The following is a 27,904-nucleotide window of genomic DNA, read 5'->3' on the forward strand; positions in this document are numbered from 1 at the left end:
CAAGTGAATATACTTATTGGAAAAAAAAAAAAATACCCTGTTCTCTTATAATACATCCAAGGGTTGCCTGTGCAAGATAATTTCCTTTTCTAAATAACCCTTTTATTTATTGACCCAGTAGATGTAAAGGAGTACTGCATACCCAATAATCCCCAACTTTAAAAACAAAAAGTTTAAAAATGTTATTCCATGGCAATGGTGTATGTTTCCATATGTGTGGGTGTACAGCAGGACACGACAAATACCAAACAGCAGGTCGTCATTGCAACTAGGAACTTTGTCCTGACACCGGGTTGTCTGTCAGCCCTGGTCATCTTTGGGGCCCCCTGAGACGAGTGGCTGTGAGCAAAGGAGGAGGGTGCTGAGCAAGCCATCATTTTTCTGCTCCACTGCATGCCCTGCTGTGATGCAGAGAGCTAGAATAGGACGTCAGTCTTGCATTGGCATCACAAAACAGTGAGCAAAGGAGCAGAGGACGAAAAGCAGATCGATGCCAGCAGCCACAGTGAACCCAAGCTCTCCCAAATGAAGGGAGACTGGATGTAAATTGAATACAAAACTATTTGTGAGTGTGTGAGAAAATGTGTGTGTTTAGGTGATTAGCTGTCTTCCGATCACATGGGAATGGTTTTTACTCCCCACCTCCATGGCTAAGGTAATCTATCAATTTCCCCATAGTAAACATTATTCATTATTAGATTATACTGCCACTTTACAAAGCAAACCCACTCGACACTTTAAAGGATCACTATAGGGTCATGAACACAAACATGTACCATCTAGCCCCCCTGTGCCCCTCATGCCTCCATAAATATAGTAAACATATTACTATATTCAAGCCTGAAGCTGTAAGTCTGCATGCTGTTAGACTCAAAAACATGCAGTCTGCTGATATGTGGTAGCCTGATCCAATCACAGTGCTTCCCCATAGGATTGGCTGAGACTGACAAAGAGGCAGATCAGGGGCAGAGCCACCACAATTCAAACACAGCCCTGGCCAATCAGCATCTCCTCATAGATATGAATTAATTCAATGAATCTCTATGAGGAAAGTTCAGTGTCTGCATGCAGAGGGAGGAAATACTGAATCACAGGATGCTGTGCACTGCTGACAGCAAATCTGAGTGGATGGAGGCATATTATGCCTCCATCAACTCCGAAGTCCCTCTGGTTCACTCTGAGTGACTGCAACTGGAGGTGTCCCTAACTTTCAATGTAAACATTGTATTTTCTGAGAAAATACAGTGTTTACATGAGAAAGACTGCAGGGAGCTATAGTTCTCCCCTGAACAACCTCATTAAGCTGAAGTGGTTTAGGTGACTATAGTGTCCCGTTAATTGTACCTTTACTTTTTTGTTATTTAATTGACTCTGGCATCAAACATATAGTAATGTTACTTTTCCAGTATATTACTACATATATTGACCAAATTAAAAAAAAAATAAAAAAAAAATATATAGAATTCAACAAGAAAGAGCCAGCAAGTCTAAAATAGAGTAAACTATCACTTTCTATATAAAGCAAAGAGCAAGATGGTCAATAAGCTTACAATCTTACAAAGATAATGAAGACTGAAGCAAAAATGTATCAACGTTAGAAGTTCAAGATAAGGGAATGAGATAGCCACATCCTGCAGGTAACCCTCATGGTGGATTTCTGCAGTAATGTAAGCTAGTGGCATATGAGAAATAAAACACTAGCATAACTACCAGAACAAAAAAAAAAAGTTGCGTGATGACCTTGAACAAAGCAGTCTATAAAACCTGAGAACACAATTTGTTAGATAAAAGCTAGCAAAACAGCATTCCTCATCATAATGTCTTACTTGTAGTTATAAGCTACTTCCCAAACTAATAAGCCAAATAAAGAAACCACATGTTCCATAAGCACTACAAACACCCTATTGCTAGAGCATTTTCAATCAACTGCATGCACTGCATTTTTTACCCATATCCTGGTGCTAATCCAAAGTTGTCGTACACAATGCCACCCACACTTGCTTTACAGACACTCCGTATCCACAATAATGAACAGTTGGATAAAACCATGCCTCTCTATGTGCTCGTCGCACTGATGACCACTAGAAAGATTACCTCATTAAAGATCATCAATAAATCTGCATACAAAGAAAACACCAAAAGTGCACTGGTTTTGGTGAATAGCAAACAGGAACTAACAAACAACAATATTAAAGTGATATTTATTCACATCACTGTAGTAAAATCCAACAAAAAATTTGGAAAGAATGAATATACTTTCTAAATACCAATTGATGAAAATATATCGTCAATGTCATCTGTATTAGTGGCAACGTAATCGTCTGAATTGTCCTTTCTACATTTAGTTTCCAAAGCACCAGCTAGAGAATTAGTTTCCGTGATAGTAGATGGCAACCCTTGATCATGAAGAACTAAATCTAAACACAACCCAGACCTTTCTGATGCTGGTTGAGAATATGTATTATAATGCGGTCCATAGTTTGGTGGTTTAGTCCTTCCTGAATGTGTGACCTTGTGTTTCCATGTTCTTTGAAAGCAATGTGATTCCAACCGACGGCATGTTTGGTTTGATTTAAGAATTCCTTTATGCAAGCTGTGACAGATTGACTTTTTGAAATGTTTTAGTTTATTCTTCAGGCTAAATGGAAAGAAAAAAAAATAAATAAAATTAAATATTACATTTCTGCAACATAATAAAGTAATGTGGAAATAAGGCGCACCTTTTAATAATAAGTATGCAACCGCAGCATCAAAAATACAAACAGCTAAAACTGAATCAAACCAATAGAGATGCGCTCAAAATGAATAAAATAATATTTATCAAGTTGTGATGTTATTCCATACATTGCATTGTGTTGCCAATTAAACAAGAAATACAAAAATAGTGTATATCAATTAAATACTAGAGAAAAAGAAAAAAAAAAAAGAGCATAAGTTCTAATAAATTAATATAATTAAGTATAACTCTAGTCTATAGATAAGAAGGGTGATCTAGTGTTAACCACTTACAGGACGTAGAGCCCAGAGTTGCCTCTATATACAGCATGTTAATTAAATTTAACATTGGGAAACATTTTTATTTTATTTTTAATTTTTAATTCTTTATTTTTGTAGTACGTAGGATTGATACAAACATGCTCGTTGAGCCACAACAGCTGGAACAAGCACATGGAAACATGTCAGGTTAGGCATAGTTATGACATTTGAAGGCTCTGCACAATTTTTGTATGATGGTTATGTACCGGTAGAATATGTCAGTAGGAGAGTAATGGTTTAACACCATGTGTGTGCAGGCTGCGCGAGCCGACATGTTAGGTATTTGAGGTGTCATGGTAACACACTTTAAGGGACACTATAGTCACCTGAACAACTTTAGCTTAATGAAGCAGTTTTGGTGTATAGAACATGCCCCTGCAGCCTCACTGCTCAATCCTCTGCCATTTAGGAGTTAAATCCCTTTGTTTATGAGCCCTAGTCACACCTCCATGCATGTGATTTGCACAGCCTTCCATAAACACTTCCTGTAAAGAGAGCCCTATTTAGACTTTCTTTATTGCAAGTTCTGTTTAATTAAGATTTTCTTATCCCCTGCTATGTTAATAGCTTGCTAGGCCCTGCAAGAGCCTCCTGTATGTGATTAAAGTTCAATTTAGAGATTGAGATACAATTATTTAAGGTCAATTACACCTGTTTGAAAGTGAAACCAGTTTTTTTTTTTCATGCAGGCTCTGTCAATCATAGCCAGGGGAGGTGTGGCTAGGGCTGCCTCTAAACAGAAACAAAGTGATTTAACTCCTAAATGACAGTGAATTGAGCAGTGAAATTGCAGGGGAATGATCTATACACTAAAACTGCTTTATTTAGCTAAAGTAATTTAGGTGTCTATAGTGTTCCTTTAAAACAAATAGAGGAAACATATCAGCATGGAAAAAAAAAAAAATAGGAAACCATTTACACCAGGGTGGACCTGCTGGGCTGACTTATTGTGAGTTCATGGGTGCCAATTTACCTGGTGGTTTCATTGGGGGCATCTCCTGTAAGGCATGATCGGCAGGGTAGGCCTTTTTTGGTCATGGGTATGTGCCAGCTGTGAGGAGAGAGGTGGACAGGAGAAAAGCCAAGACATGATGTGGGGAAGCTCCCTTTGGCACTTACGCCCAGTTATGTGTTGGGACCGCTACCGCTTGGTCCTTAGGGTACCTTGGAGCCCCAGGTTAGCCCATTTGTGTCAACTTAGTAATCGTGAGTTCATGTAATTATGACTACTGGCGTGTCAGGGTATTTTAAGTGTTGGTGGCGTTACATGCACAATCATGGGGTGGGCCAGGTAGATCACTAGTGGCATGGGCATTCCCTGCAATGGGAGCAACTAAATTACCTCCATTTGTCTAAATATACATAGGGATTAAGGAGAGAGCGCAGGTAACTTTCTTTTCTTTGTTTTTTACTATATATTGGGGCTGATGTGTACTGTAGTCCTTGCTGCCGGCCCAGTAGTGATGGGAGTGAGCGCAGGGTGGGCCAGGTAGATCACTAGTGGCATGGTTCCAGGGTATACAAGGACCATGGTCCCGGAAGTTCCAGGTGTGCCCCTAACCGAGGGGGCAGCGAGGAGGGTGTAATCCTGCAAGATGGGTGCAGCGCTGCCATACTGCGGTGTGTAGGTGAAGGCTTATACTGTAGTAGTGTCTCAGTAGTTGCCTGGGAGTGGGTGATAGCTTGTTGGTTCCGGGAAACAGAACATGGAACTTAAGAACATTAACAGAAAAATGAATGTACATTGTTCTAGTGTAGTCACTGGTGCTGCATTTTGCATGAAGTCCTTGGGGCCCCGTGATGGTCAGTTTTTATCAGCGCCAGTCAAGCTCACTTTTTGGCTGGGTCCCATGTAGGGATCGATCGATTATCGGCCGATATTCGGTATTTTCGGCAATATCGGTACCGGCCTATAGAGATACCGATATTGCCGATAATGCAGAGCAGGACCACCGGGCTCATGACAAGTCCGTGATTCCCATGGCCGTCAGAGTGTTGCCACTGGTTACCAAGGCAATGCCCCACGTAGCACGCTGGCTGCGAGATTTAGACAGGGGAGCTGAAGGGAAGGTAAGTAAGAGCTTGCTGCGGGCCCCCACTTCACAGTCCATGCCACGAGACCACCAGGGAATGCCATATACCCCCTCCCTGGCCAAGTAAGAAGCAGGGAAGGGGGACTAAATAAAAATGCCACCTCCCCCCAATTTTACATACATTACATACCTACACAAACACACTCTGCATTCATTATATACACACTACGAAAAAAAACCACACACTGCATTCACTAATCAAATACTCTCACTGCATCCACTACACAAACATATATTCTTGAAAACATTTTTTTTTTTTTTTTTTATCTGACTGGCATGTATATTTTGTGCATATTTTGTGCATTTACCTTAATAATAAAAAAAAAAAAAATTTGCAAAAAAATAAATAAACATGTTCAGTTAACCCCTTCAGGACGGAGTCAATAGTACACGTTCTGGTCAAAACAAAACTTAAACAAAAACTGGAATTTGCGCTATATGTCTGTTCAACTGTAATTCACCTCTTTCATATTAAATGCACCCACACTTATTACATATCATTTTGTTCAGGAGAAACAGCAATTTTACTTACCGTAAATTCCTTTTTTCTTTGTATAGTGGCAGTACTCACAGTTGGGATGTTCCTTCCTATCTGGGACAAGAAGCTCCCCCTTCTTCCGGTTTTTATGCCTGTGCTCCGCCTGCTGCCTCCATAAATCCTGTATGCCCTGTACACTCGCCAGTAATAAAAAAGAACCCAAACGGAGACAGAATCATGCAAAATTCATTTAATCTATACAAAAAGTGGAGGGAAAGCCAGTACTGCCACTATACAAAGAAAAAAGGAATTTACGGTAAGTAAAATTGCTGTTTTTCCCTTCGTATAGTGGCAGTACTCACAGTTGGGATATATCAAGATCCCCGTAAAAAAGAAAGGGTGGGAACTCAGCAGGCCACAGCTTGCAACACCTTACGCCCAAATTCAGCCTCAGATGATGAGAATATGTCCAGCCTATAATGCTTGATAAAGGTATGCAATGAAGACCAGGTAGCCGCTTTGCAGATGTCTTCAGGCGAAGCCGCAGCTCTTTCAGCCCATGAGGTAGCCATAGCCCTAGTCGAATGAGCCCTCAATGTAAATTTTAGGGGAATCCCTTTGGAGCGATAGGCCAACCTGATGGTATTGGTCAGCCATCTAGCTAATGAGGGTCCAGAGACAGCATTACCCACACATTTGCCTTGAAAGTAGATGAAAAGATGATCCGAGGATCTAAACTCCCGAGTTTTATGAAGGTAACATTTCAGGGATCTCCTAACATCAAGGAAATGCCATTTCTCTTCCAGCTTAGACGTGGGCGATTGACAAAAGGCTGGCAGAACAATAGGCTGGTTGATTGCAGCACTTGAAATAACCTTAGGCAAAAAAGAAGGTCTGGGATGTAGAACTACTTTTTCTCGATGAAATATGGTGAATTCCGGCGAAGAAGATAGAGCTCGGATCTCACCAATTCTCCTAGCGGAGGTAATTGCCACCAGGAAGGCCGTCTTGAGGGTAAGGAATTTGATGGAGACTTGAAACAAAGGTTCAAAAGGAGGTTCACAAAGGGCTTGAAGAACCAGAGACAAGTCCCACGTAGGAAAGGAAACCAGCCTGGGAGGCCTCTTCAACCGTATGGACTTAATAAACCTTCGAACCAGAGGGTTAGAAGCAATATCCTGAACCAGGAAGTGACTAAGCGCAGAAATCTGGCCCTTGAGTGTGGATACCCCTAGGCCGGCTTCAAACCCATCTTGCAAAAAAGAAAGAATTTCCGGAACTGAGGCATTGGCCGGATCAGAATTCCGGAGACGACACCAGGTTCTGAACGTCATCCAAACCCTGAAATAGATTCGTGAAGTAGACGAGCGGACAGATGACAGCAAAACGACACATAGACGGTCAGAAAGACCCTGACCTTGGAGTATCATCCTTGCAGCAACCATGCCGTCAGGTGAAACATTGACAGAGTTTCTTCTGGAAGCTTCACGTTCTCTAAAATGTGAGAAGAGACCGGGAGGTGCCAATGAGAGATGGCCACGTTTTCTACTTCCGAAAACCAACTTCTGTTCGGCCAGAAGGGCAGGACTGCCAGAATTCTTGCCTTCTCCCATCTTATTTTCTGAACAATTCTTGGGATAAGGGCTATAGGCGGGAAGACATAAGCCAGATCGAAAATCCAAGGGAACGATAGACCGTCTAGGACATCTGGGTAATCTTCTGAATGAAGTGACGCAAATCTCCGCACCTTTCTGTTCCTCCTTGTTGCCAACAAGTCCATCTCTGGCCTGCCGAAGCGTGCAACCAGCTCCAGAAAAACTTCGTTTGATAGAGCCCAGTCTGCTTGAGACCAATGTCTTCTGCTGAGGTCGTCTGCAATCACGTTTAGAGACCCTTTGATATGGGTAGCTGATATTGCGCGAAGATTCGCTTGGGCCCAAGACATTATGTGGTAGCAAAGATCTTGAAGAGCTTTGATCTTTGTGCCCCCTTGGTGATTCAAGTAGGCCACCGTAGTGGCGTTGTCCGACTGAATCCTCACCGACTGATTGGCGATGAGAGAACGGAAGGCAATTAGGGCTTCCCAGACCGCTTTTAACTCCCTGAAATTCGAGGAAGCGCATGCCTCTTCTTTGTTCCAAAGCCCTTGATGGAAATGAGAGCCTAGATGAGCGCCCCAACCCTTCTGGGAGGCATCTGTGGTTATTGTAATCCATCGTTTCAGAGCGAACGACAGGCCCTTTGAAATGTTGTCTCTTACTTTCCACCAGTTCAGTTGTCTTTTTACCGTGTCGGATAGACGGAATGGGGCGTCCAGATCTTCCTGTTTTCGCGTCCACTGGGACAGAATGTCCCACTGTAATGGTTTGGATTCCGCCTTTGCCCAGGCGACGGCCGGTATTGAAGACGTTAGGAGGCCTAGCAACCTCATAGCATCTCTGATTGAGCTTAGGTTTCTTTGCAGCTTTGATACTGCTTTGAAAATCCCCACTTGTTTCTTTTTTGGAAGAAAAAGAGATAGGGACTGGGAATCTATCCGAAGCCCCAGGAATACTAAACTCTGGGACGGGGTTAATTCGGACTTTTCCAGGTTCAGGATCCAACCGTGATCTTTTAAAACCTTCATTGCAATCTCTAGATGAAGTTCCAGCAGTTGCCTTGACTGTGCCTTCAGGAACCAATCGTCCAGGTATGGAACGATTGCAATACCTTTCAGACGCAAAACTGCTGCCACGGGTGCCAGAATTTTTGTAAAAACTCGAGGAGCCGAAGATAGGCCAAAGGGAAGCGCCTTGAACTGCAAATGGAGAATCCTTCGCCTTCTCGTTAGAACTGCAAATCTGAGAAACTTCCTGGAAGGTTCTGCCACTGGAATATGCAGATAGGCGTCTTTTAAATCCAACTTTGCCATGAAATCTCCCTTTTGTAATATGTGTGTTACAGACAGAATGCTCTCCATACGGAACTTCTGGTATGGTATGCAGGTGTTGACTTGCTTTAGGTCTAGGATCGGACGAAAGGATCCATCTGGTTTTTGCACCAGGAAAAGACGTGAGTAGACTCCTTGAAATTCCCAACCTTTGGGTACCTTCTCCACTACATTTTTTCTTAAAAGGATGAGTGCTTCCGTAAGCAGGGCCTCTGATTTTACCTTTGAAGGATAGCTTGACAGAAGGAAGGATGGTCGAGGACTTGAAGAAAACTTTATCCTGTAACCTTCTGAAACGGTTCTTAAAATCCACCCATTTGAAGAACTTTTTCTCCATTCGTGGGAGAAGAACCGAAGGCGTCCTCCCACTCTTTTGGCGTCAAAACTTCCTCTTTTTATCTTGTTTGTTGAATTCATGCCTAGACCACTGGCTGTTATTGCCACCCTGTTTGTGGAACCTGCGAAACCGCCCTTGGTAACGAAAGGACCGCTGGTTCTTGTACTGGAATCTCTTATATCCCTGGGCTCTTGGTTCCAGCGGAAGGGCTTTCTTCGTATCTGACATTTGTTTAATAATGTCTTCCAAAGGGGTACCAAACAGCTTGTTCCTCTCGAAGGGTAATTCACATAACGCTGCCTTCGATGCTGAATCAGCTGTCCATGTACGAAGCCAAAGGGCCCTCCTGGCTACTGATGATAACCCCATAATTCTTGCTGAGAAACGAAGACACTCTTCAGCAGTATCCGAAAGGAATTCATTGGATAGCTTCAGCAGGAACATGAGATGGGAAGGGTCCATATCGGATTTTCCCATAAGGGAATCTTCCAGTGCGTGAAGCCAAACACTCTGGGCTCTGAGCACTGCTGAACCCGCAATTTCAGCTCTGCACTGAAAGCCTGCGGCCTGGTATATTCGTCTACATGAAGTTTCGGCTCTTTTGTCCATAGGATCCTTGAGGCCAGAGACTTCGCCAATAGGTATAGTGGTCTTTTTAGATAGTTGGGCAATTTGAATATCTACCTTAGGAAGATCTTCCCACTTTTCCTCAGACTGTAGTTTGAACAGTAGTTTAAAATGTTTTGAAATGAACGCCCGCCTTTCAGGATTCTTCCATTCCCTGTGAAGGAGATCCAATATTTTTGGAGACATAGGGAAACCTTTAACCTTCACATTGGTAGGTTCCGTCTCTTGAAAAGCCGCACTCACTTCTTTAATGAATCTTTTCAATTCTTCTGGTGGAAAACCCTCCTCCACACTAGAAGTCAGGCTGGAAATATCCGAAGGGGAAGAAAGGGAACATTCTCCAGAAGAGACGTCCGACTCAGAAGGGGATCTATTCCTCCTACGTTTTTTAGGCAATTTCTCTTGAATTGCAGGGTCTTTCTTCATGGTATCCTTAAAGGACTCAAATGTCTGGGACAAATTTTCCTGAAACCAGCTCAGGAAGGATGTCATATCCGATTGTTTTGTTTTTTCAAGTAATTCAGAAGCGCACTGGTTACACGTCTTTTTACGACATCCGTCAGGTAGAGGAACAGCACATTCCAGACAACTTAAGTGCTTAGACTTGCTTGTGGCTTTTTTGGGCACAGAAGTAGACATCTTGTCCTTATCTGCCTTGTCCGGAGCTATAGGGCTGGACATATCTGTAAACCAGAATAAGGAAGCAATTAATAAAAATTTAAAATTTAAAATTTAAAATTTACGCATGCATTATAATAGGTGATAAAGAGGAGAGTTTAAATAGTTAAACCTCACCTTTATCCACCTGAGATCCGTGCAGGAGGGCTGGTGACACGGAGAAACCGAACTGTACACCCACCTTTGGGGCCAGAAGGGTTTAGCACAGCTTATATACCTATTTTGAATTTCGCGCCAAAAAACTCCGGATCGCGCATGCGCAGTAGCGCGATACCGGGTCTGGTGGAACGCAACGCCACCCGGGCGTGCGTTCCACTGCTGTGCGCATGCGCAAGTCCCACGAGGAGGACCGCCCGGGAACTCCAAAGGGGAAGCCACATAAAAAGTCCTACCTGGTCTGGTTCCGTAACGCCAGACCGGAAACCTCTCTGCCACTCAGCTCCCACCCGGGGAGCTATCGGGCGCACACCTCCTCGATCAGCAGCCTGTGCTGATCGCACCATCTCCACCAGCTGGGGAACCTGTCCGTCCCGTTATCGGGACAAGAAGAACTGGCGAGTGTACAGGGCATACAGGATTTATGGAGGCAGCAGGCGGAGCACAGGCATAAAAACCGGAAGAAGGGGGAGCTTCTTGTCCCAGATAGGAAGGAACATCCCAACTGTGAGTACTGCCACTATACGAAGGGAAAAACAGGGCTCTCATTTCATATCAAATATTTATATAGGAAACAATTTATTATGAATAAAATAAAAAAAAAAAGAGAAATTTTTTAATTTTTAAAAAATTTGTAGTTCCGCCTCACATTTTAGCTGTAAATGTCATAATACTGTTAGGTTTTACTGCAAAAAATGCACATATTTGTAATCAGCGATGTCTCACGAGTACAACAGTACCCCCCATTAACAGGTTTTATGGTGTTTTGGAAAGTTACAGGGTCAAATATAGAACGTTCCATTTTCAAATTGAAATTTGCCAGATTAGTAATGTTACCTTTGCATGTTAGAGGCTGCATGTGGGGTTGTGTGCATGTATGTGGATTGTTAGTGGTATTATTTCTATAAGGGGAGGGTTATTCTGCATTTCTGTGTATATAAAGCAGTGTGGGTAGCTTCCCTGGGTTCCAGTGGGGACCAGCCTGACCCGGTACAGGTCAGAGACAGGAGCTGCAATGGCAGCTGCGGGCTGCTCTACTACAGTGTGGATTCCCATTCACAAGTGCTGGGAGGAAGTGATTTGAGATCACTTCCTCTACGTGCTGCAATGCATACATTGAGGATTGTCCTTCACCACCTTTTCGTATTAGCAGAAATCTGAAGTTTCACTGGGACTCCTGATAGGCCAGAGCCTGTTTGGCTCTAGCAGCCTTGAGTGCTGTGCAAAGACACCTTTGAGTGCCGTGCATGGCGCACGTGTCATAGGTTGCCTACCCCTGCTCTAGACCATTGATGCCCAAGAGATAGATCCCCACATGTTTTAAAACTAAACCTTCCTTGATGCTTTGCCATTCAAACCATTAAGGGAGTTGTAGTTCTATAACATCTGGGGATCGATCTTTTGGGCACCCTTGCTCTAGGCTCCTTGTGACCAATTTTCAACTCCTAATGCTGCTATCAGTAATTACGTGCTTAACTTGTAGTACTTCCCCCGAGAAAAGGCTGTGTTTACATTACAGCCTAAGGATACCTTTAGTGGGTACTCCTCAGATAGCCACTGGAAGGGCTTCCTGCGGCAGTGCTGTACAGTGTGCAGCACTGCCATTCAGCGTCTCCACCCTCTGCATGGAGACGCTGAACTTTCCCCATAGAGATGCATTGATTCAATGCATTTCTATGAGGAGAGGTTGATTGGTGCAGTGTTTTGCAGCCAATTCTATAGGAAAACATTGGATTGACTGAGGTCATCAAGCTTGATTATCTCAGCCATAGAGGCAAGGCCAGTTGAGGGGAGACTGGCACAGCGTGGGGGGTGGGGGAGGGAAAGGTAAATAAAAACACCATTCCTTTGTGAACGAAAGTTGTCAGGTAACCTAAACACACACACACACACCATGACAGACAAATACCATGACAGACACACACACGCATGTACCCTGACAGACAGACCCATACACACACACCATGACAGATACACTCGCATACCATGAGAGACACACACACACTCCATGACAGACAACAGACAGACAGACACAGAGTATAACAGAGACCCATATACTCACACTATGACAGACAAACAATGTGGGGTCCAGTAGGCGACCGGCTGGGCGATCAGGCAGGCGGGCAGCATGCTGAGTGCTCGAGGAGGCGGGCAGCTGGCTGTGTGTATTGTTGCCGACTGCGAGGGAGCGGTAATGTATCTTCTTTGCTCCCCCGCGCGCTGCTCAGTAAGATGGGGGCTGTAATAAGACGCCATATTCCAGCCCCGGTCTTACTAAGCGGCGTGTGTGGGAGCAGACATCACGTCTCCCTTGCCGCCCGCCTATTTGCAGCAGCCAGCTGCATGCCTCCACGAACACCCAATTGCCGCCCGGCTCCATAATTCCCCAGCCGGCCTTCCGCTGCCAGGCTCACATATCCCAGACGCCTAGGCCAAATTCCTAGGCGCTATGGCGACCTGGGATTTATCGAGCCCTGAACTAGACATTACATCACAACTAAATTCTACATGTATGCTAACAATTCACAACTGCTTTCTATTTAAAAAAAAAAAAAAAAAAATCAAAATCTATAGTTATCCAAAGTTATCTACTTGCCAACAATTTAAAATTTAAGTAACAATAAATAAAAAAATAAAAAAAATTCAATTTGTCAATGGAATCAAGATCATAGTGGGAAGCTTTGTTCATACCAGTATCCTTGTACTTCAGTGTGCATCCATCTGTTACTTCTCAGATATTTATTTCTGAAGAACATGCACTCTGCTGCCAGTCGCTTTTGTTTGCACCATGCTACTGCATGCTGGAGCTGCTCACACAGGTCTCGAAAACAATCTGCTTTTTTAATTTTCGGTACAATATGTCTAACACATTTTGCTTTGATTCTATGCGCAGATGAAGAAGCCCATGTTTTCCTAGATGCCCTGGAGCTTTGATTGGAAATGTCCTTCTGTGTAAGGAAAGCAATGTTAATAAATAGGCAGGGTTTCGTTTTAATAAGATTAATCTGAAAAGGTTTTTCAAGCAGGAGGTCCCCCCTCTCCATTTAAAAAGCTCAGCAACTGAGTTATAAGCACAGTACAAAGGGACCATTTACCATTTTTGAGAACATATATGGATGAAAAAAGTAAGAAAATATAAGAATTGTTCTCTAGCCATATCTAAAGATGGATACAAATAAAAAAGGCAAGAAAATGATGCTGTGCCATCGACAATATTGTATATTTTGTGATATAAACATGCTTGTAATATCTCAGAACACCATCTCTCCTGCAACACACTGGTTTTCACTTGTTCGAAATGTTTGTCTAATTTTTTACTTTCCTAAAATGATGATTTTATGTTTATAAAATTTTTTGTCTCTAAAAATCAAATGGATTATGTAAAATAGCATTGAGGCAAGCTAAAATTTGGAGGTCAAAATCCATAGTACCGTATTTCACTTAATAATGGTTGCAGATTTTATGCCAAACTCCTTTCCTTAAAAATGGGGGTGCGATCACTAGGCGGTGTGCGACCATTATGTGAAGTTTTATTTTTTGCGATATTATATATGCAAAGCTTTTTAACAGTTGCTGATAACATTATAGTTGCTTATAACATAGCATGCGCATTAGGTATTCCCTATCACCGGCCACGCATGCGCAATAGGTCTCTCCCGCCGGATGCCGTCAGCAACCTGGGATGGGGGGTGGGACGGAGAGAGGACCTGCAGTGCCAGGAAAAAGGTTTGTTTCCCTGGCACTCGAGAGTCCCTTTAAGTGGGGATCATACCACTGTACGCCCTCCACTACAGAGTTGGTTATAGCTCTATTAAATGTGAGTGCATTCCTGGATTTTGGCATATTGCACTATTGGTTGTTTTTTTTATCTCCCTTTGTCTCTCCACATATACGGATATTTTAACCATCCGGACGGATCAACTCCTGAGGATTGCACCCTGTTTTATCCTGTTGCGTTAGCAAGACTTTACCTTATTGGCGCAGCCTTTTCTGCCTTTGTACTACTCACTGTCTTTTTGAAGGGTTAGAGGGATTCCCTTCTTTAACCCCTTAAGGACACAACTTCTGGAATTAAAGGGAATCATGATGGAATATTTCCATCATGTGTCCTTAAGGGGTTAAGGTGCTGCCCACCGACATAGTGTTTATAAATTAGCGCTTATCTTCTGTTGTTTTTTTATACAAAAACCCCTTTAAAAAAATAAATCTCTTACTTGTAGAGTTTTGGATTTGAGAGACTTGCATAATGTCTTGACATCAAAGGTTCCCAACGTGCCTGTTTACAAAAGCAACAATAAGTACACCAATTCTAATAAAAATAAAGTATACTTTCTTTAAAGGAACACTCTGCACAAAGTTTTTAATAGTACTCTTTTCTATTTAAAATAGGCACATTTCAAAATAACAGAAATACCTCCCCGACGGTCTTCCACTTCCATTAGTTCCACAGAGCCAACGGAAATGGCAGGCATACTCTGCTACAGTGCACCTGGCTTCTCCTCCCAGGTGCAATGTCCCTGTGTATAACCGATCTACAGCTTCTCATTGAGCTGAACTATAGTTCAATGAAAAGTCTATGAATGAGAAGACTGAAGAGTGGGATGACTAGGCAGCACATGTGCATTTACTAAAAAAAAAATGTAAAAAATATTTTACTTTAGAGCTGCATTCTTCTCTAATTAGGCATCACGGTTAGAAGGAACAACCCAGGGTAATTTTTGCCATAGTTTTATTTTTTATTTCTAAAATGTTTAACAGGTGCTTCGAAGTATCCACGGCTGCTTTGCATGTCCTTAATCTGAAGTTCATGGTAGGCCAAGCTAACATCTCCATCGTACATAGGATGTATAACATGAGCATTGGACAACTGTTTACATTTTCAAGTAAATGATTGAAAATACAGTTGTGCAAGTCCTTTAGGTATTGTCTCAAAATATTAATCCTATACACATCCTGAGATCATGCCGCAGACCGGACAGGCCAAATTGTTAGATTGAATTGTCCACTTTACTTTCTCCATCTAACTCTTGGAAACACAGATATGACACTAAATTATGTTTTAATGAATGAAACATACTTTTCAGCAAGTGTAACTGACATTTGACTAATATCAGTATGTTTTACCCTAGTCAGTCTAAATGGCTTCCATCCTAAAAGATTGACCAAACACTTTATTGGCTTAATTGTCCAGAATAGCTTCTAAAAAGAAAGCACTGGGAGCAAAAGTGGACTGCAGAAAGGTGAGAAGGGACAGAAATAAGCTTTACTACTCATTTAACGGTTTCCAACGTTGGTCTTCAGAGATTCAGGGTATCTAATTGGAGGAATCATATAAATAAAAAAAAATAACGGATAAAATGCAGCACAAAAAAAATAAAAAATAAAAAAAAACATTGTGCACTGAAAAAAAAACATGATAAAAAAATAAATAAAAAAATCATATCCATTTACCTCTGTTAGAAGAACTAGCGTCCATGGGTCTCCCCAAATCAATAACTTCTATCCTAGCTTTAGGCATATCTAATGGTTTCTTCAGTGCTCCCACTTTAGAATTCGACTCACGGGATGAAAACATTTTATTTAGCAATTTTGGCAGTTCTTTCTTAGAAGTTATTTTAGGCAGCTTTCTCCCAGCTAAATCAGTGAACACAGGTCCAAGATAATCTTCCATTTTGGCAGGAAAAGTGAAGTTTATATAAGGCATATTCTGGAAACTGGATATCTCATGTTGCAATGAAAATTGTGAATCATATAATGATACTAGCTTTTTTAAGATACCTCTGTACAAAACCCTACGAAAGAAAAAATATATTAAATAGATGAAAACATAATATAAAGTTGGATTTAAAAGGCATAATGATAAAGGTCAACTTAAAAATGGCTTATCTCAAAACAAGATTATCTAAACTTAATCTAGATTTTGTTTTTCATGCCAGTTCAGCAGCTTTAAGCACATTTTAAATAACCCAATTGTCCTTGATTGTACAAGTCCTTTCTAGTGCACAGAACATTGTATTAAATAATAAAAAAAAATATAAAGTGAATCATGGAAAGAACAAATTACACATATTTACGAGAACACTATAGTTAATTGTAATGTTTATGAGTCTTTGGGTACCATCTCCTGGTTTCTACTAAATCATTTTTTTTGTGACACAAAAAGGTCTTATCCAGCACCCAGAGACCTGTCCCTTGTGTAGCCTCCTATGATTTTTGAAGATAAACTTCTGCATTATCTGTCGAAAACTATTCAACAATTGTTTGTTCCAATGAGTCTGAGGTAGCTTAAAAGACTCGTTGGAACAAACAATTACTTGTCTTTTTAAGAGTATGAAATGAAGTTCTGACAATAAGATAGGAACGATTTCATTTTCAAAATAAGGGACAAAAAATAAAAAAATATACAAGCTCCAACTACATAAGCCCCTTACGTACACTGACCAATCAAAACATTAAAACCACTGATAGGTGCAAGCACCGGCTCGGAAACCTGACACAACCTGCAAGCAGACATAGCCAAGCGGACTCTAATATACCCGCACACTGAACTGTTAATCTTCTTATATATCTGTTTAGTTATTTTGTTTTACCTGTTACTACCTCTGTTATTAACCCACACACTCCGTGCCAATCATTCACCCACGCACTCAGTGATAATCACACACACAGTGACAATCATACGAGACCTCACTAACGCAGGGAAGCTCCAGCCAAGCTACCTACACCTCCCCCCCCCCCCCCCCCCCCCGCAGTCCCCCTAGGTTAGGGGCCCCCACTACCGTGGTAAGAGCCGTGACCCCACAATGATGCTACGTTACAGCCGACTGGCTCACAGAGATTGACCATAGCCAAAGTAGCACCACGGGTAGACCACCTATGACTTCTCATGAACGCCACAAACTAGTGCACTTACACATAGTAATACATAGCCTCATCAGGAGTACAACCATGTGACCCTAACTACGAAGAGCAGAAATAGGGGCTAACACTACTACATAAAGGGTTATACACACAGAAACATATGTAAGCACTAATACACGCAACCGTTATGCAACATGTTATAAAAAAGAAAAATATGTGCTGAACAACTTGACTACATACCATGAAATGCATATTCTAAACTTTTGTATTTGTCAATATATTGCATGAAACCAAAAAAACGCACAAACAAAATAAAGAATTTAAAAAAAAAAAAAAAACACTGATAGGTGAAGGTAATAACATTGATTATATCGTTACTGGGACAGAGCATCTCCAAAATGTCAAGTCTTGTGGGATGTTCCTGGTATGCAGTTTGGTTCCTATTAAAAGTGGTGCAAGGAAGGACAATCTTTGCCAGGGTCATAGGTGCCCAAGGATCATTGATGCACACAGGGAGCAAAGGCTAGCCCATCTGGTCCGATCACACAGAGCAAATGTAGCTCAAATTGCTGAAAAACTTAATGCTTGCCATGATAGAAAGGTGTCAGAACACAAGTGCATCACAGTTTTCTGCTTATGGGGCTATATAGCCACAGACCAGTCAGAGTGCCCACAATGATCCATGTCCACCACTGAAAGTGCCTTCAGTGGGGGACAGGAAAGTCAGAACTGGAGAAGCAATGGAAGAAGGTTGCCTAGTCTGATCAGGTAGATGGCCGGGTGCATGTGCGTTGTTTACTTGGGGAAGAGAGTGAAGCAAGATGCACTACTGGAAGTTGGCAGGCCGGTGGAGACAGTTTAATGCTTTGAGTAATGTTCTGCTGGGAAACGGTAATGTAATTAATGTGGATGTTACTCTGACACGTACCACCTGCCTGGAGGTAGTTGCAGACCATGTACACCTCTCCATGGCAATTGTGTTCCCTGATGTCAGTGGCCTCTTTCAGCAGGATAATGCACCCTGCCACACTGCAAACATTGTTCAAGATAGGTTTGAGGAATATTACAAAGAGTTCAAGGTATTGCCTTTCAATCCGATTAAGCATCTGTGGGATGTGCTGGAACAACAAACCTGATCCATGGAGCTCCACTTCACAACTTACAGGACTTAAATGATCAGCTGCTAAATGTTTTTGTGCCAGATACCACAGGACACATTCAGAGTCCATGCTCAAATGCATCAGGCTGTTTTGGCAGCTCAACAGGGACCTGGTTTTAATATTGTGGCTAATTAGTCTGTCATGGGACACGTAAAGCACTGACTTTGCACAAGTTACAGTGTACAAAGGTCCCAAGTCTATGCTTCCTAGAACAGTTACCTATAACTGCAGCCATTCAAATGCAAGTTTTCTAAATATATATTTCACAGTTTTAATTTTGTTCTGTGAATCAAGATTTGTTATGAGTGGTGTGTGCAAAGTGGCAATTACGAAAATTAGCCAACATTTCATAACCTGCATATCGCCTCCCACTTTGACATACACTTAATCAAATGTTCTTATTTGACAGCTCTGGATTTTCCTTTCTTAAATTCTTTATGATTTTTCACAGCATAAGACATCAACATCCTCCCACTGTTAAGTCACTTTCTACATTTTATCATACTGGAAGTCTAGGGCAGCAATGGCGTCTCTTAAATACAATTAAACTTATTATAAATATACAAACCAAAAACGGCTAAGAAGTCCAAGAAGTACCACATTTAGAACAATAAATTCCTCATGGTACAGATGCTGTATACATAAACTGAAGACTGAATTAAGGTAAACAGATTAGCAACACTTAAATGTAGTTTAACCACAATTTTTTTTCTACATAGTAAAATATTAACGATAGAAGAAGTCCTTGTCCATCTTGGTTCATAGGAGTGGACCACAATAAACTTAAGAACATTTCGACAAATGCATGAAACTTCTGCACACTCTCCCATGCTCGAGAGAACCTATTTTTTTCCAGCTCTTATAACTTTTAATACTTCTAAAATATGTGAAATAAGCACTCTAAAGCATGTATGTTCTAGTTCAATTAAAGGGACTCTCCAGTGCCACGAAAACAAATCAGTTTTCCTGGCACTGCAGAATCCTGCAGTGCCCCCTTCCCTTCCCTCCCATCCCTACCCACCCACCCCATGTTGCTGAAAGGGTTAAAACCCCTTCAGCCACTTACCTGAATCCAGTGCTGATATCCCTCGGCGCTGGGTCAGGCTCCACCCACACTCCTCCCCCGCCAGCCGGAGAGGGAAACCTAATGCGCAGCAATGGCAGCACGCTCCTTAGACTTCCCCTTAGGAAAGCATTATTCAGTGCTTTCCTTTAGGGATTCCGGCGATGTTGGAGGTCCTCATGCAGAGCGCAAGGACGTCCAGCGTAGTTTAAAACACTTTTCGTGTTTTAAGAATACGAAAGTCCCTCTATAGTGGCTGTCTGATACACAGTCACTAGAGGAGGACTTAAAGGACCACTCTAGGCACCCAGACCACTTCAGCTTAATGAAGTGGTCTGGGTGCCAGGTCCAGCTAGCTTTTACCTTTTTTTTTATAAACATAGCAGTTTCAGAGAAACTGCTATGTTTATTCTGAGGGTTAAGCCAGCCTCCAGAGCCTCTAGTGGCTGTCTCACTGACAGCCGCTAGAGGCGCTTGCGTGCTTCTCACTGTGAAAATCACAGTGAGAGCACGCAAGCGTCCATAGGAAAGCATTATGAATGCTTTCCTATGCGACCGGCTGAATGCGAGCGCGGCTCCTGCCGCGCATGCGCATTCAGCCGATGACGTCGCGAGGAAGAAGAGGAGGAGGAGGAAAGCTCCCCGCCCGGCGCTGGAGAAAGAGGTAAGTTTAACCCCTTCCTACCCCCAGAGCCCGGCGGGAGTGGGTCCCTGAGGGTGGGGGCACCCTCAGGGCACTCTAGTGCCAGGAAAACAAGTATGTTTTCCTGGCACTAGAGTGGTCCTTTAACCCTGCAAGGTAATTATTGCAGTTTATAAAAACTGCAATAATTACACTTGCAGGATTAAGGGTGATGGGAGTTGGCACCCAGACCACTCCAATGGGCAGAAGTGGTCTGGGTGCTTGGAGAGTCCCTTTAAAGGCTGACATTTTAAACACACAATCTAAAGAAAACAGTGGCCTATTCATACGTTTTCCAGAAAACCTTTCGATTTTTATCAGAAATGGTTCTACATCCCCTTAACAGCTTTGTCCAAAAGAGCTATTGAGGTATGCTATTTCCCACAATGAACCGAATATAAATGAAATAAGTTAAACCTTATTCCCATCATATTATGATTTAATGGCTGTCTCGTCAAAGTAAAGGATACTGGAACGTTTTACAGCAGCAGTCCAAAAGACGCAGTAGTAACTTGCAGGCACCAACAATCTTCACAGAAGCAAGCTCAATAATAGGCTGACTGGGTACAGAATAATACTGTGTTGTTTCAGATTCATTCTTCCTTTACAGAAACAGGGAAAATGACAGTAGTATAAGAAAACAACATTTCATAAAAATATAACAGTCAAAGATGACATTGCCCTCATGAATGACCATTTACTGTACAATAGAATTTTAAAGAATACATAAACTACTTAATAAGCATACAATATATTTGTGATTAAGCATTATAGTGATTAAAGGGACACAGCAGTTTTCTTGTATAGCTCCTGCAGTCCCCAACTGCACAATTCAATGTCATTTAGGAGTTATTAAATCACTGTTTTAAAAAGCCGTAGTCACAACTCCTTGACTTGCAGTCTTATTAAACACTTTCTGTAATGAGCGATCTCAAAATGTCATTTACTGCTCATTCTGTTTCATTTAGAATTTCTTATCTCCTGCTATTTTCAATTGTCTCTTAGACCCTGCATGAGCCTCCTTTGTGATTGTGAAATGTATTGTATTTCTAACAAAGGTACTTAAAGGGACCTACCAGACACAAAAACAACTTCATCCAAATGAAGTTGTTATAGTGCCAGAAGACCCCCGGAGGCACTCTTGCCTCAAGAGGTTAACCATTCTCGAATGGTTTAACCCCAAAGTTGCCTCCAGTGGCAATAACCACTCCCCACAGGCGGCATCTGGCTCTGAATTTTAGATATTGTGTCCGCTCATAACCATCAAAATAAATCTCACCTTTAACCACGGCTGTGCAGTTCTCATCATGGCCGATAATACTCTTGATCTCAGCCAATCCAATGCATCCCAATAGAGAATCATTGGGGCCTTATGGCACATGTGCAGTAATCGTCACATCAATTAAAATCTCCTCATAAAGAAGCATTATCCCAATTGTGATGTAATTCCAGTAAAATACAAGTTTAGCAGGCTAAGATTGCCACAAGGCATATGTATGTATATGTGTTTGTAGTATCAGTTAGTTAATTACACGTAGCTAAGATACTGTTATCACTGTACTGACCAGGTGCAGGAATGTAAGAACTGGAATTACGCGTCCCTCTCCTTTGTATCAGATGAGCCACGTGGTTAGACCGGATGGATGAGTTTAGACTCTATTTATTAAATAGGTTAAGGGTATGTGTGGGTGTAGTTAATTGTGGGAGGAGCTACAGTGCTATATAAGGAATGTACTCTATGTATTCAGTACTCAGACTTTGCTGTATTTTGGTGACGCTAGTCCCTCTGAGTCCCGATCGGTGATCCAATAAAGAATCTCTTCCTTCCTGAAGAAACCTGTGTCCATCTCTCTGTGCTTGGCTTCCGTCAGTTTCTCCGGTATCATTTGGTGCATTGGCCGGGAAGCTCATCGTTCAACGGTAGCTGAGAGGCAGAGGCGTGAGACGGTCTATCTTTGCCCACGTTCTCTACGGCTGCACCCCTGAACTTCTGCGTGGACCTCCCTTCGTCTCGGCGCCACTGGTCTGTTGTCCAGGAGATCATCGGCCTCTACGTGAGAAGTGCTGGGGTGTCCCCGTCGATGAGTGTGAACTCAGGTTCAGGAACGAGGAGGTAAGACAACTGCTGTTTTAGACGGCAGGACCCACTAGGGGTATACCGATTGTGCGGTAGGCCCAAAGGGGTTTTGAATCTGTGTATCTGCCCCCTCTGTCGGAGGGAAGGAGCGAAGGCGCACCGCTCGATCGAACGCTCTTTAGTCAGACCGTTTGATTTGGTTAGTCAGGCGGGGTCCTGGTGTAAATAGCCCTAGCCGGACACCGGTGTCTTGTCTAGACTAGCGTTCTAGGGTGTATATTACGTTCGCTAGGTCGGAGGGACCGGGAGACTAAGCGGCGCCTGTGTAAATTCGGTTCGCTAGTTCTCATCCTATCTGGGCTAAGTGGGAAGGCGTGTAAATTTGGAACCCACTAGACTTTTGATAGTGCGACTAAGAGGCGCCTGTGTAAATTCGGTTCTCTAGCTCGCTATATATGTGGTGATTGGGCAGTGTGGCTAACCAAAACGGGTGTATATAGTTTTAGGTAGTCCATTCAAGGTACTGGCCAATAGTTTAGTTGGGAATTGTAAATGTGTTAACGATTGTTTTAGTAAAGTGTATATCTTGTTAGATAGCGCGAGCTCAGCCGTCTAGCGAGAGTGTTAATAGTGTGTTGCTGTATTATAGTGCACGGTACCATAACCCTGTATATTTACTGACATTATATAATAAGTACTAATCATTGTCGTCCATTGCATGTTTAACACCATAACCACTAATAATTGTATTGTGACCTTAACTTGTGCTTTGACCTATGCTAACCGTACTGTAACCGCTATTTGTAAAAGACGATGTTACTGGGGTGTGTTATAGACGGGTAATTCGTATATAGAGAATTATAGCGTGGGTGACTGTATAGTTACGCCAAAGGGCATAATATTGATTATATAGTGACTGGTGTAACAGCTGTGTGTGTACGGGAATTCCCTGAGTGTTTATTGTTATTGTGTACGTTTCACTTGGTAACCGTACCACGTGGTGCTGTTGCCAGAGGAAACGGGTGTGACTGTTGAATAGTACGCGTGTATAGTATTCGTTGTCGACGACGTTCCATTGTTAAGTATGGGTGCGTCGCAGTCAACGATTCCGGATCCCTTAGGATGTATGGTTAAGAATTTTAAAAAGGGATTCAAAGTTTGTGATTTTGGGGTAAAGATGTCTCCTGTACGTTTGGTCACTTTGTGTACTAGGGAGTGGCCTACTTTGGTTGCGGCATGGCCGCCACGTGGCAGTTTGGATCCAACTCTGGTACAGCGCTTACACGTGGCTGTATCGGGTAGGCCTGAACTTTACGGCCAGTTTCCTTATATTGACTGTTGGAGACAGGCCGTAAATGACTCGCCAAAATGGCTCCAGACATGCCACGAGGAGCAGTGTCGCCTCATGGTAGCTAGGACTTGCTCGTCCACTAGGACTGGTGTTAGGCCCATTTTGGACACGCCCCCTGAGTCCGAGATCCCTTTGCCGCCCCCTTACTTTTCGTTAAGAAGAAGTGACGCAAACGCAGGAAGTCCTGCACCCCTCCCCTCATTACCCTCATCCACTTCCGCTTCCTCCTCCAGTACAGGATCCACCCCCCCTCGTACTAAATCTCCCCTTCCGGAACCAGAATCCACCCCCATTAGAAACGAATATCCTGATTTGGCGCCACTTCAGACTTCCGGTCAAGCTTCATCTAGCTCGGCTCGAAGTGTTTTATTTACGACCTTTTCCCAAAACCGACCTCCCACATCCCCATACCCTATCTCTCCCCGACCGGAACCCATGACTGACGCCTCTCTACGTAGCCCCATCCAAACCCGACAGTTGACTGGTGCCCAACAATTAAAGCACTATCAGATGCCTCTTCGTCTGAATCCCGGGTCAGCTTATATCGATGCCGCAGGTCAAATGGCACACGCTGACCCAGTCTTCGTATATGTCCCATTTACCACAACCGATCTTTTAAACTGGAAGACCCATAATTCCTCGTATACTGAGAAACCACAAGCTATGACTGATCTGTTCACCTCAATAGTACAGACGCATAATCCGACATGGGCTGATTGCCAGCAGTTACTAATGACTTTATTTAACAATGAGGAAAGGACAAGAATAAATCAAGCAGCCATTAAAGCATTAGAGGATAGAGCCCGTGCTTTGAACCAAGCCAATCCAGCAGCATGGGCCGCGACACACTATCCCAACACCGATCCCGATTGGAACGTAAATGGTGCTGATATGGTTCAACTCAGAGCCTATAGAGACGCTATAATTGCTGGCATGAAAGCCGGAGGAAAGAAAGCCATTAACATGTCGAAGACAGTTGAGGTGATCCAGAAAAGCGATGAAGCGCCCAGTGTCTTTTATGACCGATTATTGGAGGCATACCGCTTGTATACCCCCTTTAATCCGGAAGACGCAGACAATTCCCGAATGGTTAACTCCGCCTTTGTCAGCCAAGCATACGGAGATATTAAGCGCAAGCTACAAAAGTTAGAAGGGTTTGCAGGTATGTCCATCACCCAACTAATGGAGGTAGCAAATAAGGTCTATATGAACAGGGATACAGAAAGTAAGAAAGAGGAAGAGCGCAAGATGCGTAAAAAGGCTGATATGCTAGCGGTAGCGATCGCAGGCGTAGATAAACGGGGCCCAGATAGAGGCAATAATAGATGGAGTAGGGATCAATGCGCGTATTGCAAGGAAGAAGGGCATTGGAGGAACGAATGTCCGCAAAGAGAGCAGTACGAGAGAGACCAACCCAGGGCAGGCTACGGAAACTTTAGAGGTAGAGCGAGAGGTAGAGGAGGCCCCGGAGGGAGTAATGGTTATAGAGGGAGTAATGGGAACAGAGGAAGTGTTAGGGAAGACAGGTATATTCCAGCAGCGCAAAGGTCCCGCGATAGAGAAGGTAGGGACTTTGTAGGATTGGCTGACACTGTCATGGAGGACTATTGATACCGACCGGGCTCCATCCCCCTTGGTCGAGCGGAGCCTATGGTCGATGTATCAATAGGGGGGAAAAGGAGTGCGTTCATGATCGACACTGGTGCTGAACATTCAGTGGTGACTAATCTAGTTGCTCCTCCATCTGGAAGGACTATTACTGTGATAGGAGCAACTGGAAGAAGTGCTGAAAAACCGGTTCTTAAAAGTCGACTCTGTACATTGGGAGGCCACGTAGTAAAACACCAATTCCTTTATATGCCTGAATGTCCAGTCCAATTGCTGGGACGTGATATGCTATCAAAATTACAAGCGCAGATTACGTTCCTACCAAATGGAACAACATCCTTAAAGTTTAATGGACCTTCAGGTATTATGACTTTATCCGTACCAAAGGAAGAAGAGTGGCGACTTTATACAGTGTTGACTAGCCAAAACCCTAGGAGTGATGAGACATTGTTTAACATACCAGGAGTTTGGGCAGAGAACAACCCACCAGGACTGGCCCGCAATATTCCACCAATAAAAATTGAACTGAAACATGGGGTTTATCCAGTGAGCCTAAGACAATATCACATTCCGCAGAAGGCTAAGAAGAACATCCAATCCTATCTGGATAAGTTCATACGGTATGGTATCCTAAAATTCTGTACTTCCCCCTGGAACACCCCATTGCTGCCTGTTCAAAAGCCCGGTACAGATGAGTATCGACCTGTACAGGACTTAAGAGCAGTCAATGATGCGGTTGTTAGCATACATCCAGTTGTACCCAATCCATATAACCTGCTTGCTTTAATTCCGGGCGGGGCTACTTACTTCACAGTCTTAGATCTCAAAGATGCCTTCTTTTGCCTCCGAATTGCCGCAGAAAGCCAATGTATTTTCGCTTTCCAATGGGAGAACGCTGTAACGGGCTCAAAACGCCAAATGACTTGGACAAGACTGCCCCAAGGGTTTAAAAATTCACCTACCCTATTTGGTTCAGCTCTAAGTCAAGATCTACTGGATTTCGAGTCTATCCCAGGAGAATGTGTATTGTTACAATATGTAGATGACTTGTTGATAGCAGCAGATACAAAAGAAAAATGTCAGCAAGCAACGCACGATCTACTACATATTCTCTGGAAGGCAGGATACAAGGTGTCCAGGAAGAAGGCTCAGTTGTGTTTGCCAACTGTCAAGTATCTGGGATTCCATATCTCTGAAGGTCAAAGGATTATGGGGCCAGAGAGAAAAGAAGCTGTCTGCCAAATACCAATACCCAAGAATAGAAGACAAGTGCGAGAATTCTTGGGGGCAGCAGGCTTCTGTAGGATATGGATTCCCAGCTATGCGATACTGGCAAAACCTCTGTACGCAGCCATCAAAGGTACAGAGCACGACCCCTTCTTATGGACCCAAGAACAGCAAACGGCATTTGAAGATGTGAAGAAGGCTTTGATGAGTGCCCCAGCATTAGGTCTACCTGATCACACACGACCATTCTACTTATATGTACACGAGCAAAGAAGAATGGCTGTGGGAGTATTGACACAGTACTTGGGATCATGGCAAAGACCTGTTGCCTACATGTCTAAGCAACTGGATGCAGTGGCCAGCGGACTTCCACCTTGTCTAAGAGCCGTAGCTGCAGCCGCCCTGCTAGTAGCTGAAGCCGATAAACTCACTCTGGGTCAAGAACTTTATGTACGAGTCCCACATGCAGTACAGACGTTGTTGGATTACAAAGGAAATCATTGGTTTAGTAACAGCCGTATGACCAAGTATCAAGCAATGTTGTGTGAAAACCCAAGAGTGCATTTAGAGACTGTAAACACCTTAAATCCAGCTACCCTTTTGCCGCAACCTACTGAAAGTCAACATGATTGTTTGGAAGTAATGGATGAAGTATTTTCAAGTAGACCAGATCTTCGTGATTTTCCCATCCAGAACCCCGATGTTCAATATTACACCGACGGCAGTAGTTATGTGAAAGAAGGGATCCGCTATGCAGGATATGCAGTGACAACAATAGACAAGGTGATAGAAGCTCGGCCACTGGCGAAAGGAACATCAGCACAAAAGGCAGAATTAATAGCACTAACACGAGCGTTACAATTGGCTGAAGGTTTAAGAGTAAATATCTATACGGACTCTAAGTATGCGTTTTTAACCACTCATGCCCACGGAGCTTTGTATAAAGAAAGAGGACTACTGAATTCAGAAGGCAAAGAAATCAAGTACGCAGCTGAAATCCTACAACTATTGGAAGCAGTGTGGGAGCCGAAAGAAGTCGGTATCATACATTGTCGAGCGCATCTGAGAGGAGATGGTGATGTAACCAAGGGAAATCGGATGGCAGATAGTGCAGCTAAGCGTGCTGCTGAATCAGGAAGACAGGAGTATGTGGGGCATATAGCTGCTCTTATACCAACTCCACTGTCCCAATGGACTCCAGTTTATACAGCTCAAGAAGAGGAGTGGTTAAAGACTGAACCGGGAAAGTATTTGGAGAACAAGTGGTATCAGCTAGAAGATGGAAGAATAGTCATACCAGCATCACTAGCGGTAGAAATTGTCCAAAATTATCACAACGGGACACATTCTGGGAGAGACAGTACTGAAGAATCTCTCAGGAAACATTTCTACATACCAAGATTGTCCAACTTGACTCAGGCCATTGTACGCAGATGTGTAACGTGTGCTAAGAATAATGCAAGACAAGGACCAGTAAAGCCACCAGGAGTCCAGTTTATGGGGGGACTCCCCATGTCCGATCTACAAATAGACTTTACAGT

The 27,904-nt window shown here is 43.0% G+C and overlaps 1 protein-coding gene across 2 annotated transcripts in view; it reads right to left on the reverse strand.

Annotated features, from left to right (window-relative positions):
• Positions 1–2,184: 2,184 nt before the first annotated feature.
• NEPRO (nucleolus and neural progenitor protein) overlaps positions 2,185–27,904 on the reverse strand; it is a 34,995-nt gene continuing 9,275 nt past the window's right edge. For both annotated transcript variants that reach the window (XM_063460077.1, XM_063460083.1), the window contains 6 exons: positions 20,571–20,702; positions 18,924–19,001; positions 15,786–16,126; positions 14,549–14,610; positions 13,026–13,282; positions 2,185–2,638 (listed from right to left, as the gene is read on the reverse strand). In XM_063460077.1, the coding sequence (XP_063316147.1) occupies positions 2,260–2,638; positions 13,026–13,282; positions 14,549–14,610; positions 15,786–16,126; positions 18,924–19,001; positions 20,571–20,702 (1,249 nt within the window). In that variant the 3' untranslated portion in view covers positions 2,185–2,259. The remainder of the gene's footprint in view (positions 2,639–13,025; positions 13,283–14,548; positions 14,611–15,785; positions 16,127–18,923; positions 19,002–20,570; positions 20,703–27,904) is intronic.

This window comes from Pelobates fuscus, chromosome 1 (assembly GCF_036172605.1).
Source record: "Pelobates fuscus isolate aPelFus1 chromosome 1, aPelFus1.pri, whole genome shotgun sequence".
Lineage (NCBI taxonomy): Eukaryota > Metazoa > Chordata > Amphibia > Anura > Pelobatidae > Pelobates > Pelobates fuscus.